Source organism: Crocodylus porosus, unplaced genomic scaffold (genome assembly GCF_001723895.1).
Source record: "Crocodylus porosus isolate Cpor-Errol unplaced genomic scaffold, CroPor_comp1, whole genome shotgun sequence".
In the NCBI taxonomy this organism is placed as follows: Eukaryota; Metazoa; Chordata; order Crocodylia; family Crocodylidae; genus Crocodylus; species Crocodylus porosus.
In genome coordinates, this window is record NW_017728915.1 from 6,498,203 (window position 1) to 6,514,651 (window position 16,449).

The following is a 16,449-nucleotide window of genomic DNA, read 5'->3' on the forward strand; positions in this document are numbered from 1 at the left end:
ACTCCACCAATGCCTGGACCACAAGCATAGCGGGATATACCCTGTATAGGAGGGATTATGTTGGGAAGAAAGGCAGAGAAGTTGCCCTTTATGTGAAGGAACATTACAACCTCCTTAGAAGTGAAGACTGGAAACAAAGAAGGGTGACTTGAGACCCTCTCAGTCAAGATATGGAGAAAGCACAGGGAAGGGGATTTGACCATAGGAGTTTATTACAGACAGAACTGTCTGTAATAAACTCAGTTAGGAGTTAGGAATGTGCGGGACCCAGAGCATATCAGCCTGTGCGGGGCCCAGGAGTGGGGTGCATAAGTGGAGGAAGAAAAAATAAATTTGCAGGGGCTGAACTCCCTCCTCAATGAAAAGTCTGTGGGGGGAGGGGAAAGCGGCATTGCCAGTGCCATGCCAGTCCTGGCTGCACCAGCCCCAACCCTGGCCCCAGCCCCAGCCCTGGCTGCATCCTGGCCCTGGCCGCACTAGTCCCAGCTCTGGCTCCGGCTGGCTCCTGGCCTTGGCTGCCTCCCTGCCCCAGACCCAGATGTGCACCACCCGAGGGGCGCCAGAGCCAGGAGCTGGAGCAGAGCCGGCCTTGGCTGCACCACTGGGCTGGAGAGCTCCTTGCCTCCATGCCTCCCTGCTGCCGCAGCTTTGAAAGCAGCGGGGGCAGTCATGTACATCCTGTCACTGGGTTAGCCAGGCAGCAAGGCACATGGCGCTGTACCTGTGGCCTGCCTGCCCTGTGCAAAGATTGGGGGCCACATGCTCCCCTGCCCCCTTGGCTGCCTGGCGCCATGCTTCTGGAGAGGCCGCCGGGCTCAGATTGCCTTATGACCTGGCCTGGCTGGAGCCTGATTCCCCGAAACTAGAGCCCCGGCCAGGCCAGTTGTGGGACAATCAGAGCCCAGTGCCTTGTCCATGGGCACAGCGCAGGGAAGTCAGGAGGGGGGTGGAACTCCCACCTCCCCTTAGCTCCCCATGGTGCATGCAGCAGTGGGAGATGCCCGCCCATGCCCCTGGATGAATCGCTGGGCTCCAATTTTTCTACAACCTGGCCCGGCCAAGGCCCCAGCCACGGTGAATGGGGCCCCAGCCGGGCCAGGTCATGGGACAATCCCCATTGTGCTGCAGGGAGGGGGCAAGGGTGAATGATTCACCCTTTCCCTACCCCACTCTCCTCCTCACTGTAGGTGTCTCAATCTGCTCACCTCCTTCCCCAAGCCCAGGGCAGTAAAAATTAAAAGAAACTTACCTGGCTGCGTGCAGCTGGGCCGGCTGTGGTACTGGCTGTGAGTGAAGGGTAGCTGAGCATCCCGCCCCTCCCCACCACTGCAGGAGCCCAAACATGGCATAGGGCTATGCCTGCTGCTGCCCTCCGTTTGGGGTGGCTGAACCCCACTAAACCCCCCTTCCACCACCAATGGCACATGGTAGCTGTGGTGGGGCCTGTATGGCGTTGTCCATGGGGCCTGGGGCAGTCACCCCGATTTGCCTCCCAATGGGACAGCCTTGATGACAGACCTCCAAACCAAGAGGAACAGGTCAATCAGGAATTCTCTGGAGAACTGGCAGAGGCTGCATGTTCTCGGAGCATGGTCATCATGGAGTGACTTCAATTACCCAGACATCTTTTGGGATGAGCCCTCAGACAGATCTGATCACTCACAAAGCTTCCTCACTTGCATTGAGGAGCTCTATCTATCTCAAGAAGTCTATGGAACAACCAGGGGCAAGGCACTCCTAGACTTGGTTTTGGCCAAAGGGAACGAACTAGTGAGCAACCTGAGGACTGAAGGGAAACTGGGCAACAGTGACCATGAAATGTTCACTTTCTCCATTGACTGTAAGTCAGGGAAATTGGCCAGTAGGAAAGAAATCTTTGATTTTAGGAAAGCTAACTTCCACAAGCTTAGGAGTTTGGTTGGTGAGGCCCTGTGGGGCCATGGTCTGATGAGGAAGGGAGTACAAGTAGAAACTATCCTAAAAATTCTAAGGAAGTCCATTCCCTTTCATAAGAAAGGCAACAAAAGGGCTGGGAGACCCTCCTGGCTCAATAAGGAAGTCATGGACCTCCTGAAATTAAAATAAGAAGCCTACAAGTGATGGAAGTCAGAAATAACTACCCATGAGGAGTACTCAGCATCAGCCCACACCTGTAGGGAGCGGATCAGGACAGCAAAGGCACAAACCAAATACAAACTGGCAACAGAATCAAGGACAACAAAAAGTCTTTCTTTAGATATACAGAAAGTTGGAGAAAAAATAAGGGAAGCATAGGGTCCCTGATGAATGAAATGGGATGGCTGATAACCTACATTCAGGACAAAACGGAATTCCTAAATGAATACTTCACATAGGTATTCAAGCAGTCAAAGGGTGTTAGCCTGCTTGACAGGATATAGGATGATTATGGCGGGAGTTACCACCCTCCCATATTTGGTGTAGATCCTGTAGGGGAGCACCTACAAAGGCTAAATATCTACAGGTCAGCAGGGTCAGATGAACTACATCCAAGAGTGGTAAAAGAACTGGCTGATGTCATCATGCGACCTATCGCTAAGTTATCTGAAAACTTGTGGTACTCAGGACAGGTCCCAGAAGACTGGAAGAAGCCAGTGTGGCCTATCTTTAAGAAAGGGAGAAAGGAGGACCCAGGAAATTATAGGCCAACTAGTTTGACCTCAATCTCTGGTACAATCCTGGAGAAAATTATCAAAGAATCCATTGCTGACAAGCTAACAGAAGGCATTATTCTGAAGGATAGCCAACATGGCTTCATTTTGGGCAGGTCATGCCAAACCAATCTCATATCCTTCTACAGTCATGTAACTTGCCACCTGGATAGGAAAAATGAGGTTGATGTCATATACTTCAACTTCACAAAGACCTTTGATCTGGTCTCCCACAATGTCCTCATGGTAAAATTGGAAAAATGCAACCTTGACTACTTTATGGTCCGGTGGCTAGGTAACTGGCTCTGATGTAGGACCCAGAGAGTACTGATAGACTGAGTCATCATGGGGGAAGATGACCAGTAGCATCCTTCAGGGTTCAGTACTTGGACTGGTGCTTTTCAATATGTTTATCAATGATTTGGATTCAGGTATTAAAAGCTAACTGGCAAAGTTCACTGACGACACCAAACTATGGGCGAGCGTGGTAGCACTCAAAGACAGGCTGGCCATACAGGCTGACCTGGACAGCTTGCAACATGGGCACATATCAACCTGATTTCATTTAATATGGAGAAATGTAAAGTGTTCCATCTGAGGAGAAATAATCCGCAGCACACTTATAGGCTTGGCAGTGCTACACTTGCCAGCATAACAAATGAATGAGACCTGGTTGTCGTGATAGACAACAAAATGAACATAAGCCACGAATGTGATGCCATAGCTGGCAGAACTAAGCAAACACTGGCATGCATCTACTGAGGCATCTCGAGCAAGGCTAAGGATGTAATCCTCCTGCTCTACTTGGCTTTGGTGAGACCGCAGCTGGAGTACTGCATCCAGTTCTGGGCGCTGCACTTCAGGAAGGATGTGGAGAAGCTTGAGAGAGTCCAAAGAAGGGCCATATGCATGATCACAGGCCTAGAGACCAGGTCATACAAGGAGAGGCTGAAAGACTTGGGACTGATCAGCCTGGAGAAGAGAAGACTCAGAGGGGACTTGGTGGCAGCCTATAAGTATATTGGGACATACATCAGGGTCTGGAGGAACATCTATTCACCAAGGCCCCCCAGGGGAGGACAAGAAATAATTGGCACAAACTGATTGACGATCGCTTCAGACTGAACATAAGGAAAAACTTCTTTACAAGTCAAGTGCCAAGGGTTTGGAACAGGCTCTCCCCCAGAAGTGGTACAATCACCTACCCTGGTGATCTTCAAATAGTGTCTTGATACCTACTAGGCCTATGCGAAGCTTTGGTCGCTGATTCAATTTGGCAGAGATTTGGCTCGATTTGATGGCCGAATCTGCAATTCCGAATTGAATCAGGAGACCCTTTAATCTCTCCGAACAGAATCGGAACCCTCCACATTGGTTCGGAGAGATTTGGTGATTCGAACATAGACACAGCTTTAAATGTTTTTTCTACATACCTCTAGGTACCAGGCGGCTCATCAACACTGCAATGGTGGGGCAGATGAAGCATCCCACAGGAGCACAGGGGGCTCCCCAGCACACTCAGCAGCAGACCCGGAAGTGGACCAAAAACCCCCTAGGGAGCATGTGGGAGGCTCCTCCACACCCCTCTCCAGCTTGGTGACTGGTGCCTCCTGGGTCTGGGGTGGCACCCGGGGTCCCTCTGTGGCTGATCGCTAAGCCGGGGGGTGGGGGGAGGGCCCAGTGGTCCCAGAAGTGGTCTTCACCAAGCATGCACCCCCCCACACTACTGTGGGATGTTCCATTCGCCCCAGCATCACAGTGTTCATAAGCTGCCTCATAGTACCTTGAGGTATGTAGAAAAAACATTTAAAGCTGTGTCTATGGCTGAATCACTGATTCTTCAGCATCGAATCTTCAGATTTAGATTCAGCCAAATCAAATCAGGGACAGCAATCTGAATCAATGAATTGAATCACTGTCCCTGATTTGGGCCAAACCCGAACTGAATAGGGCCAGTTTTGCATACCCCTAATGCCTACCTTGCTGGGGTCATCTTATCCCTGCAGTCTTTCCTGCCTAAGTGCGGGCGGGTTGAACCTGATGATCTGCAAGGTCCCTTCCAGCCCCAAACATCTATGAAACTATGAAACATTTTTCCCCTTTCCAAGAAAGAAAAGTTACTACGTGCATAAATTTCACCAGTGTCTACTGTTGTTTGTCTCTTTACAAATGTTACTGATTGCAAATTCAATCTAGACTCCTTACTGTAGCCCTGGCTCATCTATTAAAAAAATCTACTCTTCTATCTTGTCTTTATTTGGAACATCTCATTTGTTAGAGATGAGGAGGTTTCCACAAATATAGAAATGAGATTATATTAGTCTTGAAATAGCTGAGCAAAATATTAGCATTTGAGAAGCCACTGCACTTCCACAACACCATACACTTCGAAACCAGCCACCTGTTTTTTTTTCACCTTGTCTGGATCTACTGTTTTACATCTAGGATCCATCCAATGGTTTGTCGTCTGATTTATGGTGTCCACCGGTCTCTCCCTCTCCAGGAGGCTCTGAAGACAGAAAATGAAGAAAGATTAATCCAGCTTATCTCCAGTGGTATGGACACACACAACAACTGAACTGTTCTTAAATGTCACTAACTGGGAACAACACAATTTTCATAGATCAGAGGTGTACATGCATACAGGGCCCTAGCATTCCAGGTAGAACAGTCACCTTTTAGGTGTTTAAGTACTGTGGCTCCAACACCAGGGAGTTGTGAACAAGTAACACAGCCCAGCATGCCTCACAGTTGGTAAGTTTGGGTCACCCACCCCACTTTGAAAAAACCAGGGGGTGAGTGACCAGTGGCTGAGGGCATTTTCATTTTTCTGTTTTCTCTTCCCTCCTAAAGATGAATTTACTGTATTTACTTGAAACCTCTAAGGTGAGCTTTCTTTTCCCATTTAACATGTCTTAGAATTGAGTACAAGGGTGGTGCGGGGGACCGGTGGCTACTGTTGCTTAGGTTCCAGCCCCTACTTGGGGTCAGGGCCATAGCCCCCCCACCCTCCCACAACCTGCAATCTCCACCTTGCAGTAGCCTCTGCTCCCCTGCCTCCCCAGCTCCCTCTCCCTCCCCTCCCCCCAACATGGCTGCTGTCTGGGGCTGGGCTGGGACCACATTCAGTGTCCTAGGCTAAAACAGGGACAAAGCCTGCTGGTGCAGAGCAACAGTAAAGGCGGGGGGAGAGCAGAAGCAGAGGGAAAAGGGTCGATACCTGTCCTCCTACAGCAGTGGGGGAATGAATTAATAAAGATGACTCTCCAATAATTTGATTCTATACATGAAAAATCATAACATTTACAAATGTTTTATGTATAGAATCAAATTATTATGGGGTGATCTTAAAATTCAGGGTCATCTTAGATTTGAGTAAATGTGGTATTAAAGCTTCAATAGGCTGCAGTTGACGAAAGTCTGCAGCACGCTTGCCTGACTGGTGCAGAGCGCTTGGAGCCAGAGCTGGACTTTGGGGTAGGTGATGTGGGTGACCATGCAGGGTGCCATGGTCAGAGGTTGCCCCACACACACAGCAGCACCTAGCCCCACCAAGTCAACGGCGCTGTTGCACACTAAGGCAGGATGGCAGGGGAACAATGCACAATTTGGTGGGGAGGCAGAGGCACCTGCACTGCCCAGCCCACCAACCCGCCTCCAGCCACTGCTCAGGAGTGGGGCCAGGCAGTGTGGCTATGATGTATGGGCTTACTTTGTCAGCTATGCGTTTTAGTTGTATTGCTAACATTTGCACATAAGCCCATTAGAGAGGATTCTCACACAGTTAACACACCAGATTTCCTGTGTGTTGGGAAAGCACCACTTTAGTGGAACTTACCAACAGCAAAAACAGTACAATGCTAGACTAGTGGAAAAATTCTCAGGAGTGACATATATTTTAAAAATCTGCCCAGTCACTGTCTGATACCCCACACTGAACAAAAGTTTGCACAGAGAAAAGCCCAGGACTAATGGCTTTGGTAAATGTGGTGTTTTCATGCTTTTAAAAGTTGGCCATTTAAGAGAAGCCAGATTTTCAGGAAATGAATGTCTGGTACCTTTTGAAAGTAGTCTCCTTAAGACATCTCAAAAGCTGAGCTCAGACAAACCAAAACGCAAACAAACTTCCCAACCTGCCTCCTTAACTGTCTGGAGAAATCTTTAGAAAATGGACTTTTGACTGTGTGGCACAAGCAACCTGAAAACCTTCAGAGGGCAGTAGGCTGTGTTTTGAACATGCTTACTGGAGCAGTACAGCATCACCTTCTACTTTACAGGTACAATTTTATTGTGCAAAAGAAAAATATTCCTAACTCAACCTGGACAGAATGCTGGTTACTTGGGCCTAAAGAGTTGGCAGTTTTGAATTTTTTTTTCCCCCTATTCTAAACTGCTAGATACAGAAAACTCCAAAGTTTTATGAGCAGCAAAAGATTCTGAGAAGAGGGAAGGCAAGTGAAATTGTTTCACAATTCCAACAAAGATTTAAACTAAAGAACAAAAAAAGGGGGGGGGGGGTTATTTGAGAAGTATCAAAAATGTTTTAACAGGTTCAAAACTTGATACTATTTGTGTAAGAAACTTGTAGTAGAAGGGCTGAGTCTCTGCTTTCTAGGACTTAGCTGGCCCAGCTGGCTTCTAAAAGAGCCCTTGTTTGGCCACCTCATTGGCTTTGTCTCCTCTCCTTATTTCAAAGAACCATCCTGACACTTTACTTTGAAAACACCAAGATTCAGGTCTACAAGCAGCTCCCAACCCATTTGCATCCCCTTGCCTTTTCTCCTGGTACCTTCCCCATTTCCTGGTTTTGGTCTCCTGACCCTGCCTTTTATCCCAACTTCCTGACTTCAGTTCTTGCCACTGGCTGGTCTCTCTACTTCCTACATTAGCACCTGACTTCACTTTCCTCTTGGTTTCCAGTTTTTGGCTCTAGAACACTGGCTTCATGTGTTGACTACCTACCTCTAGTTCCTGCCCTCAGCCCAGGTATCTCAGACTCTCCTCTTAACTTGCCACTCTAGCTACTGACTCAGGAACTACTGCCTGGCCTTCAACGGATTTCTGCTTTAGCCATTAGACCAACCTACTCTAGTAAAAAAACAGTGACAAAAATAGAACATGGTCAGCAAAAAAAAAGTTTATTTCAGTGACTCATCCTTTTCCAGTGACAACATCACAGAAAAAAATCCTTATCAGCCCAATTTTTACGAAGTAAGCTACGAGTCTTGCAAACTAGCCACCGCCTAGAAACATCTTGCAAGAATGAAAATGCTCCCCACCCACCATTTCAGTTCTGCAAGTTGGAATTTCTACGTCTTGCGGCAGTGTAACATTCTTCGCATGCATTCCAACAGCAGAAGTGGGATGCTGCCGGATTATAGACAGAAAGGCATTTGTGTCATTACTTTAACAGGGTGTCAACACAGAAGAGAAGATGAATAAAGAGAACCATTATGAATAGAATGCAGAAGTTACTAAGAAACCCAAAAACCTAAGTGCCAACCCCCACCCCAATAATAACCCCCTCCCCCCCAAAAAAAACAAAAAAACCCAAACCAAACCAAAAACAAACCCCAAAGGAAAGAGAACTGGATTGGGCACTTATGATAACAAGAGCAGCTTCTTTTGTCTACCTTTTTCCCCCCAAGCCATGTCTGCTTAAGGATTTACAATTGTCTGAATACTGGAAACACACATTAGACTGCAAACTTGGTGGCTAAGTATACAGCAATGAAAACAACGGATTCTAAACTGCCTCCTGTAATCAAACTTAAACACCTTCAATCTACCAGTCATGTACTTAGCGCAATCCCCTTACTAAAACCAACTTGAGTGTACCACTGATATAGCCACAAAACACCTCTAACTTTTTTATTTTTAATAAGAACCAAGACCCAATGATGAAAGAAATGCACCACTGTAATATCACCAAAAGTTGGCCAGTAACTCCCAACACAAACAAGAAGGCATCACTCACAATCCTTGCTGGCCAGATGTCCAGCAGATCCCAGCAGCAATGGACTAATATGCTGTCAAACTCAGATCCTGTTATATGAACTACAGCAATGTTTATACAGTTTAATGTCTGTATGGAAAAACAGCAACTCTAAAAGCTGTCTCTGCTTTGCAACATATATATCCAATTTGCCACCATGCCACTTACACAGCACCTACACGATAGCAACTACTTGTACTGTCAGAAACTTGATTGAGCCAGGGGAGAAGGTGCACAGAGTACTGTTTGAAGTGGGGTGGAATTAAGGCTGAGGCAGAACTCTCTGATTGTCATGGCAGGCCTCCCTCGGTCTGCTATCTGGTACCATGTAAGCCTGTTCCACACTTGGGTTGTCGGTGACTAAACCAGCGCCCTGACCTGGGTTAGCCTGGGTGAGGAGGGTGTGTGGACACCCAGAAGGACTAAAAACAAGACCTACCAAAAGGCAGATGAACTCCCTGCAAGCCAACGGCCATCCATACCTGGAGAGGAGATGGGTGCCACCGGGACTCTGCCTGAAGAATCACCAGTGATGCAAAGCAACTCAGCTGACCTCATGTGGAGTAGAGGAGGGTTGTTAAAGCATCTAAGGTGCTCCAATGGTTGCAGCTACCTCAGGACTGACTTCTCTAGAACTCTCTGCTCCACACACCAGAGTATTTATAAAGTGTTCCCCTCTGAAGTTTAAACTTAGCTTTTGATTCATATATTATACCTACATAGGAAACTCAGTCTTGGTTTAAAACATTTTCCTACTTTATTCCTCATTTGTTTATAAATTATAAGTAACTATAGCCAGACAGAAGAACTCGAGACTACGAATTCTTGCCTGAAGAGTTTTATAGCAGCAAACCCAATTAGATGTCACAAAGGACAAGTCCTCTTCACATACATTAGTCTGGAGAAGACAGGAGAGAAATGGGGAAATGTGGATGTCAGCTAGATGCGAGTTAGAGTCCTGACAAGAATGTGCCAAAAATCTAAGCAGGCCATGGCAAAGTTGTCACTATCCTTGAGAGGCCTAAGCTTACGGTGCATATAGCATGTATAATTTATAAGCTTATAGTGTATAACTAAAACTTAAATGCTTACCTCTTGCTACTGTTTGAATATTAAGTTCTCCAACAGAATTAAAAACTACCACGAGTGACATTTACCCACCTGCATGATTTCTACTATTCAGTGCTCAAATCAGGAGATACACGCACAAAAAATGGCAGAAATATTTGCCCTGATGCCATTAAGCCTGCTGTCTCATTGGAACGTTACAAACACAGCAACTAGTTCTCCAAGTAGTAGCGGGTTCTCTTGTAATCTTGTTTTATCTCTCAGTACCAGGTACCAAAAAGGAGACAATATCGCCACTTAGAAAATGTACAGTCTTGCAAGGCAAGAGGTTATCCAATGAATGTACTGTTTGTACAGCTTGCTTAATCTGCTCACTACCCTTCCCGATTTAGAAACCAGGGCAGACTATTTAAGTATGCTTATTTTTGCAAATTGCTTAAGACTTTAGGGGAGGTAAAAGGACATTGGTACAGACTTGAAAGTTCCATCTGCCATGGAGAGCATGCTAGCGGTCTTGTATATCAAGCATACAGGGCCCAGACTTATTTAAGTGCTGCTGTCAGAGGTAAGAGGTGTTTATTCTTGATCTATGCACATTCCAGGACAGTGTTAAAACACTGGCTGGTTTGGGTAGCATACAGAATTTGCCCTTGCAGTCAAACAGTAGGTTTGGAGCAGTTTCAAAAAGGGCAGATCTTATGTCCTAATCATTATGTGCAGACAAGCTGTAAGCAATACAAATGTGGCAAAACTGCTTCAAACATGTATCTGTACCCAGTGAAAATGTTAGGTTTCAATTCCAAGAAGTTACCAAATGGTGTCTCCAACCCTTTACTGTAGAATGCATTTTGCTCCCTACAAGTTTTCATCTGGTTTTCTTTGGTTCCATCACAGCTAAGCCTGATGGCTAACAAGTATACAATAATCTCATTTTGTCCTCACAAGTCCATAGTTCATCTAGCATTTTGGCCCAGCGAGGGCTCCAATGCCAGGTAATACAGACCCTATGGAAGCACACTAGATGTGGTAAAAGGTAACCTTTGCCATGCTCTGGAAGAGGATAATTGTTGCACTCATTACAAGACAGGAGAGAAATGGGCAGGAGGAGAAGACACGTCTTCCACCAGCTGTTAAAATAAAAGAAAAATTTTTAAATTCCTCTGACATTCTGGCTTTCCTTTAAAGATTTGCATCATTGCTCCTCAGCGAGTAACTGCAGCCCACTACAGAGCTGCTTCTAGAGTTTTAGTCCTCTAACCCACATGGACCACTTGGACAGTGGCTGAACACTGACAGCTAGTGCTGTTCTTGCCCACCAAGTTAGAGAGATGCTGAAGTTCCAGAAAGGTCTGTATAGCTGAAGGCATGAAATGCAGGAACATCCAGCTACAGAGTACCTGAAGAAAAATTAGCTTTACCAGATAAAGAAGATTTCCTAGTGTGGCCTGTGGTCCACAGATTCCTATCCTTGACACTGAAATATTGCTTTGAATAGAGTCCTTAGCAGCCCATATGGGGCACATAAGACACAGGAGGGTAGTATCAAAATACTTTACTACAGGGCTGTCCAACTGATGGCCCATGGGCCCTGGCACATGGCCATCTCACCCCTGCAGCATGCTGCCCCCCATAATGTATGTGGCCACTGGCTATGCAGAAGTTGGACAGCCCACCTCAGCTATCTGGAATGGAGAGAGAAAATGCCTGAACTGTATTGATGTTCTCCAGTTCAGGGAGCAGGCTCTGCTGGGATATTCCTGCTCCCTCCTACTTCCATCCACAGTAATGCAGCTTACAGTCCCTCAGGCTGGAAACCTAGCTGGAACCAGCATGAACTATCTGCTTACACTTTAAGAGTGGAAGCAATGTCCAGAGATAGATACAATAGACATTACCTTGTCCCAAATTATTGGTCCTGAACCCACTGAATGAGAGCTCCTGCCACATTACAAGTCCTCCTTCACAAGGTAAGCTAGCCTGCATGGCTGGGTGTTACTTAGGCATGTCGCTTGAACAGAGCTGTTCCAAGCTGGTTGGGATGGAACATGTGGGGCTGTTGCTCTCAGCATCCCTGAGAAAGCAGGGTTTTTTGAAGGTGCCTGCCAACACCACAGCAGCCCCTTTGGCTCTGCAGAGAACTGGCGGACCTCCTGTGTCCAAAAAGAAAGGCCTATAATGAGAGGAAGGTTGGATCCACCCCAAAGGAGGAGCACTCTGCACTGGTCCGGACCTGTAGGGAGCAAACCAGGAAAGCCTAGGTTGCAACTGAACTCCAACTGGCTACACGTATCAAGGACAATAAAAAGTCCTTTTTTAGATATGTGGCGAGCCGGAGAAAAAGCAAGGGTAACATTGGACCCCTGCTAAACCATATGGGTCAACTGACAACCGACGCCCAGGAAAAAGTCAACCTGCTCAACAGGTATTTTGCATTGGTTTTTCATCTGCCCCAAGGGACAGCTCTGCTGAATACAGTACAGGACGGTGAGGGCAAAGGAGAATTGTTACCCTTCATCAATATTGACCATGGGAAGGAACACCTTGAGATGCTGGACACCTTCAAGTCAGCTGGCCCAGACAGCTTACACCCCAGGGTACTTAAGGAGCTGGCAAGCATCATAGCTCAGCCACTGGAACGGATCTTTGAAAACTCGTGGCACTCTACTGAAGTGCCCAAGGACTGGAAGAAGGCCAATGTGGTGCCTATTTTCAAGAAAGGGTGGAAAGTAGATCTGGGGAACTACAGGCCCATCAGCATGACCTCCATCCCCGGGAAGATCTTGGAGAACATCAAAGAGACCATTCTTGATAAACTGGCTGAAGATAACTTCTTAAGGGATAGCCAGCATGGGTTTGTTGTGGGTAGGTCTTGCCTGATCAATCTCATCTCCTTCTACGACCAGGTGACATATCACCTGGACAAGGGAGAAGAGATTGATATCATATATCTCAACTTTAAAAAAAAGCTTTTTATCTGGTATCCCACGATTGTCTTATAGAAAACCTGGCCTTGGCTACATCACAGTCCGCTGGCTGGGGAATTGGCTCAGAGGTCGGACTCAGAGAGTGGTAGTTAATGGAAGTCAATAATCATGGTGCGCTGTGACCAGTGGGGTCCCTCAAGGCTCCATTTTTGGGTCTATCCTTTTCAACATCTTCATTAATGATGTGGACATTGGTGTCAGGAGCAGACTGGCCAAGTTCGCTGATGACACCAAACTTTGGGATAAAGCATCCACACCCGAGGACAGGATAGTGATCCAGGCCGACCCTGACAGGCTCGGAAAATGGGCGGTACTGCACCTTGGGAAGAAAAACCCGCAACATGCTTATAGGTTTGGCAGTGCTACCTAGCAGCATGGCCAAAAGGGACTTAGGGGTCACGATTGACCACAAGATGAATATGAGCCACCAATGTGAAGTGCAGCCGGCAAAGCGAGCAAAACTCTGGCTTGCATCCATAGATACTTCTCTAGCAAATCCCAGGATGTCATCTTCCCTCTGTACTCGGCTTCAGTGAGGCTGCAGCTGGAGTACTGTATCCAATTCTGGGCTCCACAATTCAAAAAAGATGTGGAGAAGCTTGAGAGAGTCCAGAGGAGAGCCACACGTATGACTGGAGGGCAGGAAAACAGGCCTTATGATGAGAGGCTGAGAGCTATGGGACCCTTCAACCTGGAAAAGTACAGGCTCAGGAGGGACCTGGTGGCTGACTATAAGTACATAAGGGGTGTGCATCAGGATCTGAGGGAATGCCTGTTCACCAGAGCACCCCATGGGATGACGAGGTCAAATGGTCACAAACTTCGTCAAGACCATTTCAGGCTGGACATAAGGAAGAACTTCTTTATAGTCTGAGCCCCCAAGGCCTGGAACAGACTGCTGCCAGAGGCGGTGCAAGCACCTACTCTGGACTCCTTTAAGAGTCAATTGGACATTTATCTTCCTGGGATCCTGTGACCCCAGCTGATTTCCTGCCCCTGGGGCAGGGAGCTGGACTTCATAATCTTCCGAGGTCCCTTCCAGCCCTAATGTCTATGAAATCACCCAAGATCCTTAAGTCATCTCCATTTTATACTGAGGCCCAAACTGAGTTACCTTTTTGTGACCCGTGTGTTGATACAATATGAGCAATGATGAACTGAGGGGGACAAACATGCATAATTTTTAGTAATGGCTTTATTCCAAAGCTCCACAATCTATTTTTATACTCTATCAGAAAAAAAAGTCTACTTGGACTGCCCATCTTGTATGCATACCAGCCCAGCCTCTGGCTTCTTTACTTTTCATTCTATCCAGGAAGAGCACACACCAGCTGCAGAGACTTCCTCAGCCTGACAAAGGGTTTTTAAACCTGAAAGCTTGCTTACATTTTTTTCCCCCAACTATTTATGTTGGTCTAGTAAAAGATATCAGATTCAGCCAAAAACCATTGTCTACTTGGATAATTAGCATATTCCCAGGCCATCTCAGAACTGAGTCAGAGTTCCTCACTGGAGGAAGAAATTAAACAATATGAAACAAGTCAAGATTTATGGCTTTTTTAATATGTGTTTTGCCCCTGGGCAGAGACAAAATAGACATTTATGTGGCTGTGTGCTCACGTTCAGTAACTGTGGAGCTGGAGTTTCAACATGTATGTTCTTTACCCTTCAGAAAGGAAACAGGCACTATGAATTATTCAGCTGGGGAACAATATAGTTTGGAGGAGTATTTAAAGACCTCAACCTCGAGCTTACAGGTTCACCTCAGCAACAGTCACCATGATTTGATGGCTAATAGCAAAATACAGGTCCCAGCAGACAACTGTTTGCTGTACTATTACCCAGCAATACAGTTGTTCATCTCCACCATTAAAAGTCCCAGCAGAAACATCAAGCATTCAGCAGGCAAGAAGACAAAAGCTCATCTCTACAGTTACTTTCTCCTGTAAGTCAAAATGCATTTTACCAAGGCAGCTGTCACTCATGTTGTGATTATTATCTCTTTGCCAGGTACCCCCATCATTGAATACATGCTTACTGAATAGTTAAAAGCTCCCATGTCAAATGGCTTGGAGACAACCCCCCCCCCATACACACACACACACACACACACGCTGCCCCCCACAAAACCAAAAACAAACAAACCCTGTCATGTCTTTTCAGGAAGGCAGGAATTTTCCATCAAGAGCTGAAGACCTGAGCCCTGCCAGGCTACACATGGTATCAAATTCTATGGAGAGGTTTTGGTTCTCTTGGCACTTTGCCTACATAGAAGAGTGAAGACAAATTACCTACAGCAGTGGTAAAACACACATAAAAAGACATCTCTTCCACATTTATTTGATTTATATGCTGTCCTTCTCCAAAGAGACTGAAGGCAGCAAATGAGAGCATCTGCACAAAGATCAATTAAGGGCCATTAAAAAGTTACGGCATTTTATCCTAATATTCAGAAGCAGTGTGCATTAACTGCAAATTTGTCCCAAATTTTAGCATCCTGAAGTGAGCAGGCCCGTAGAGTGGCCTCCAATTAAGTTCCAAAGTAAGAAGACTTGCCTGGTTCTAACTGAGGCAATCTTCTGACTGGCCATATCTGACCTCTGTGCATGAGCTATACAGCACTCTGTTATACCAACAGGAAAGCAAAGAGTCAGCTGAATGCAGGCTCTCTGAAGGGTAGCCTATTAAGCATGCCCTTCTACCAGGCACTTCATAGTTACCCAACAACTACACAGCAGGAAAACTGCATTTCACTTGATTAACTAACTGTGCTTTATTATGGCCACTTGGCTTTTTAGGTCTGATTTCTCTACAGCAGCAGTTTCTTAAGATCTGCATTTAAAATGCCAACAACGAGGGCAGTAGTCTCCCAAGGCAAATCATCCATGTCAACACTTAGAACTTCCACAAACTTGTTTGCTATTTACAAGACAGCAAGCTCCTCTCAATGTGGCTACCTCTTTTCTCTCAGGACCTTGTTACAAGTTAATTTGGGTTGACTCCTGGAGCTCTTAACCCCTGTAGTGCCCCTTTAACATTTTTAAGCCTCTTAAAGCACTTTTTAAGCAGCTCTAAGTTAGGCTGCTTCAGGGCAGGATTATCTCTTGATCTGTATAACCCAGCTCCTGTTCCATTAAGGCAGGGGTGGACAATTATTTGGGCCTGTGGGCCATATAGGGCGTTTGAAGAGCTCTCCCACGCAAGGTCAGCACCTCTCCCTCCTGGCACAACTCACCAAACCTACGTGGGAAGGGGTTGCGTGCAGAGTGACAGCCAGTGTGGGTGTGGGTGGGCGGCAACTTCAGAAGGGGCAGCTCAGCTGGGCCCCCGCTACCACCAATGCTTCCTCTGGGTCACTCTTCTACTCTGGGAAGGGGCTGGAGCTGCTGCCTGGCTTCACCAGCAGTGGCCCGGGCACAGAGGCGGCACTGGCAGTGGCACCAGCTGAACAGAAGCTGCTGCTAGGCACCAGGAAAAAGCAAGACCTGGTGGCAGGTGCAGCCACCTCCATCTTGCTGCTCCCACAGCCTTCTCACTGTATCCACCAGGAGCCCACACCAGGGTTGCCCTGCAGCTCCTCCCTGCTGCCAACACTAGCACCACCCCTGGCAGGGAGGAGCTACAAGGCAGCCCAGACGCAAGCTCCTGGTGGCTGCACAGAGAAAGTCCCAGCAGCAGTGAGAGGGAAGCGGCTGCACCTGCCACCAGGATCCAATTTTCCCCCAATGCCCAA

The 16,449-nt window shown here is 46.9% G+C and overlaps 1 protein-coding gene across 1 annotated transcript in view; it reads right to left on the reverse strand.

The window, feature by feature from the left end:
* FA2H (fatty acid 2-hydroxylase) overlaps positions 1-16,449 on the reverse strand; it is a 115,060-nt gene that overhangs the window by 29,862 nt on the left and 68,749 nt on the right. The window contains exon 2 of the mRNA XM_019535615.1: positions 5,086-5,178. Coding sequence (XP_019391160.1) covers positions 5,086-5,178 — 93 coding nt within the window. The remainder of the gene's footprint in view (positions 1-5,085; positions 5,179-16,449) is intronic.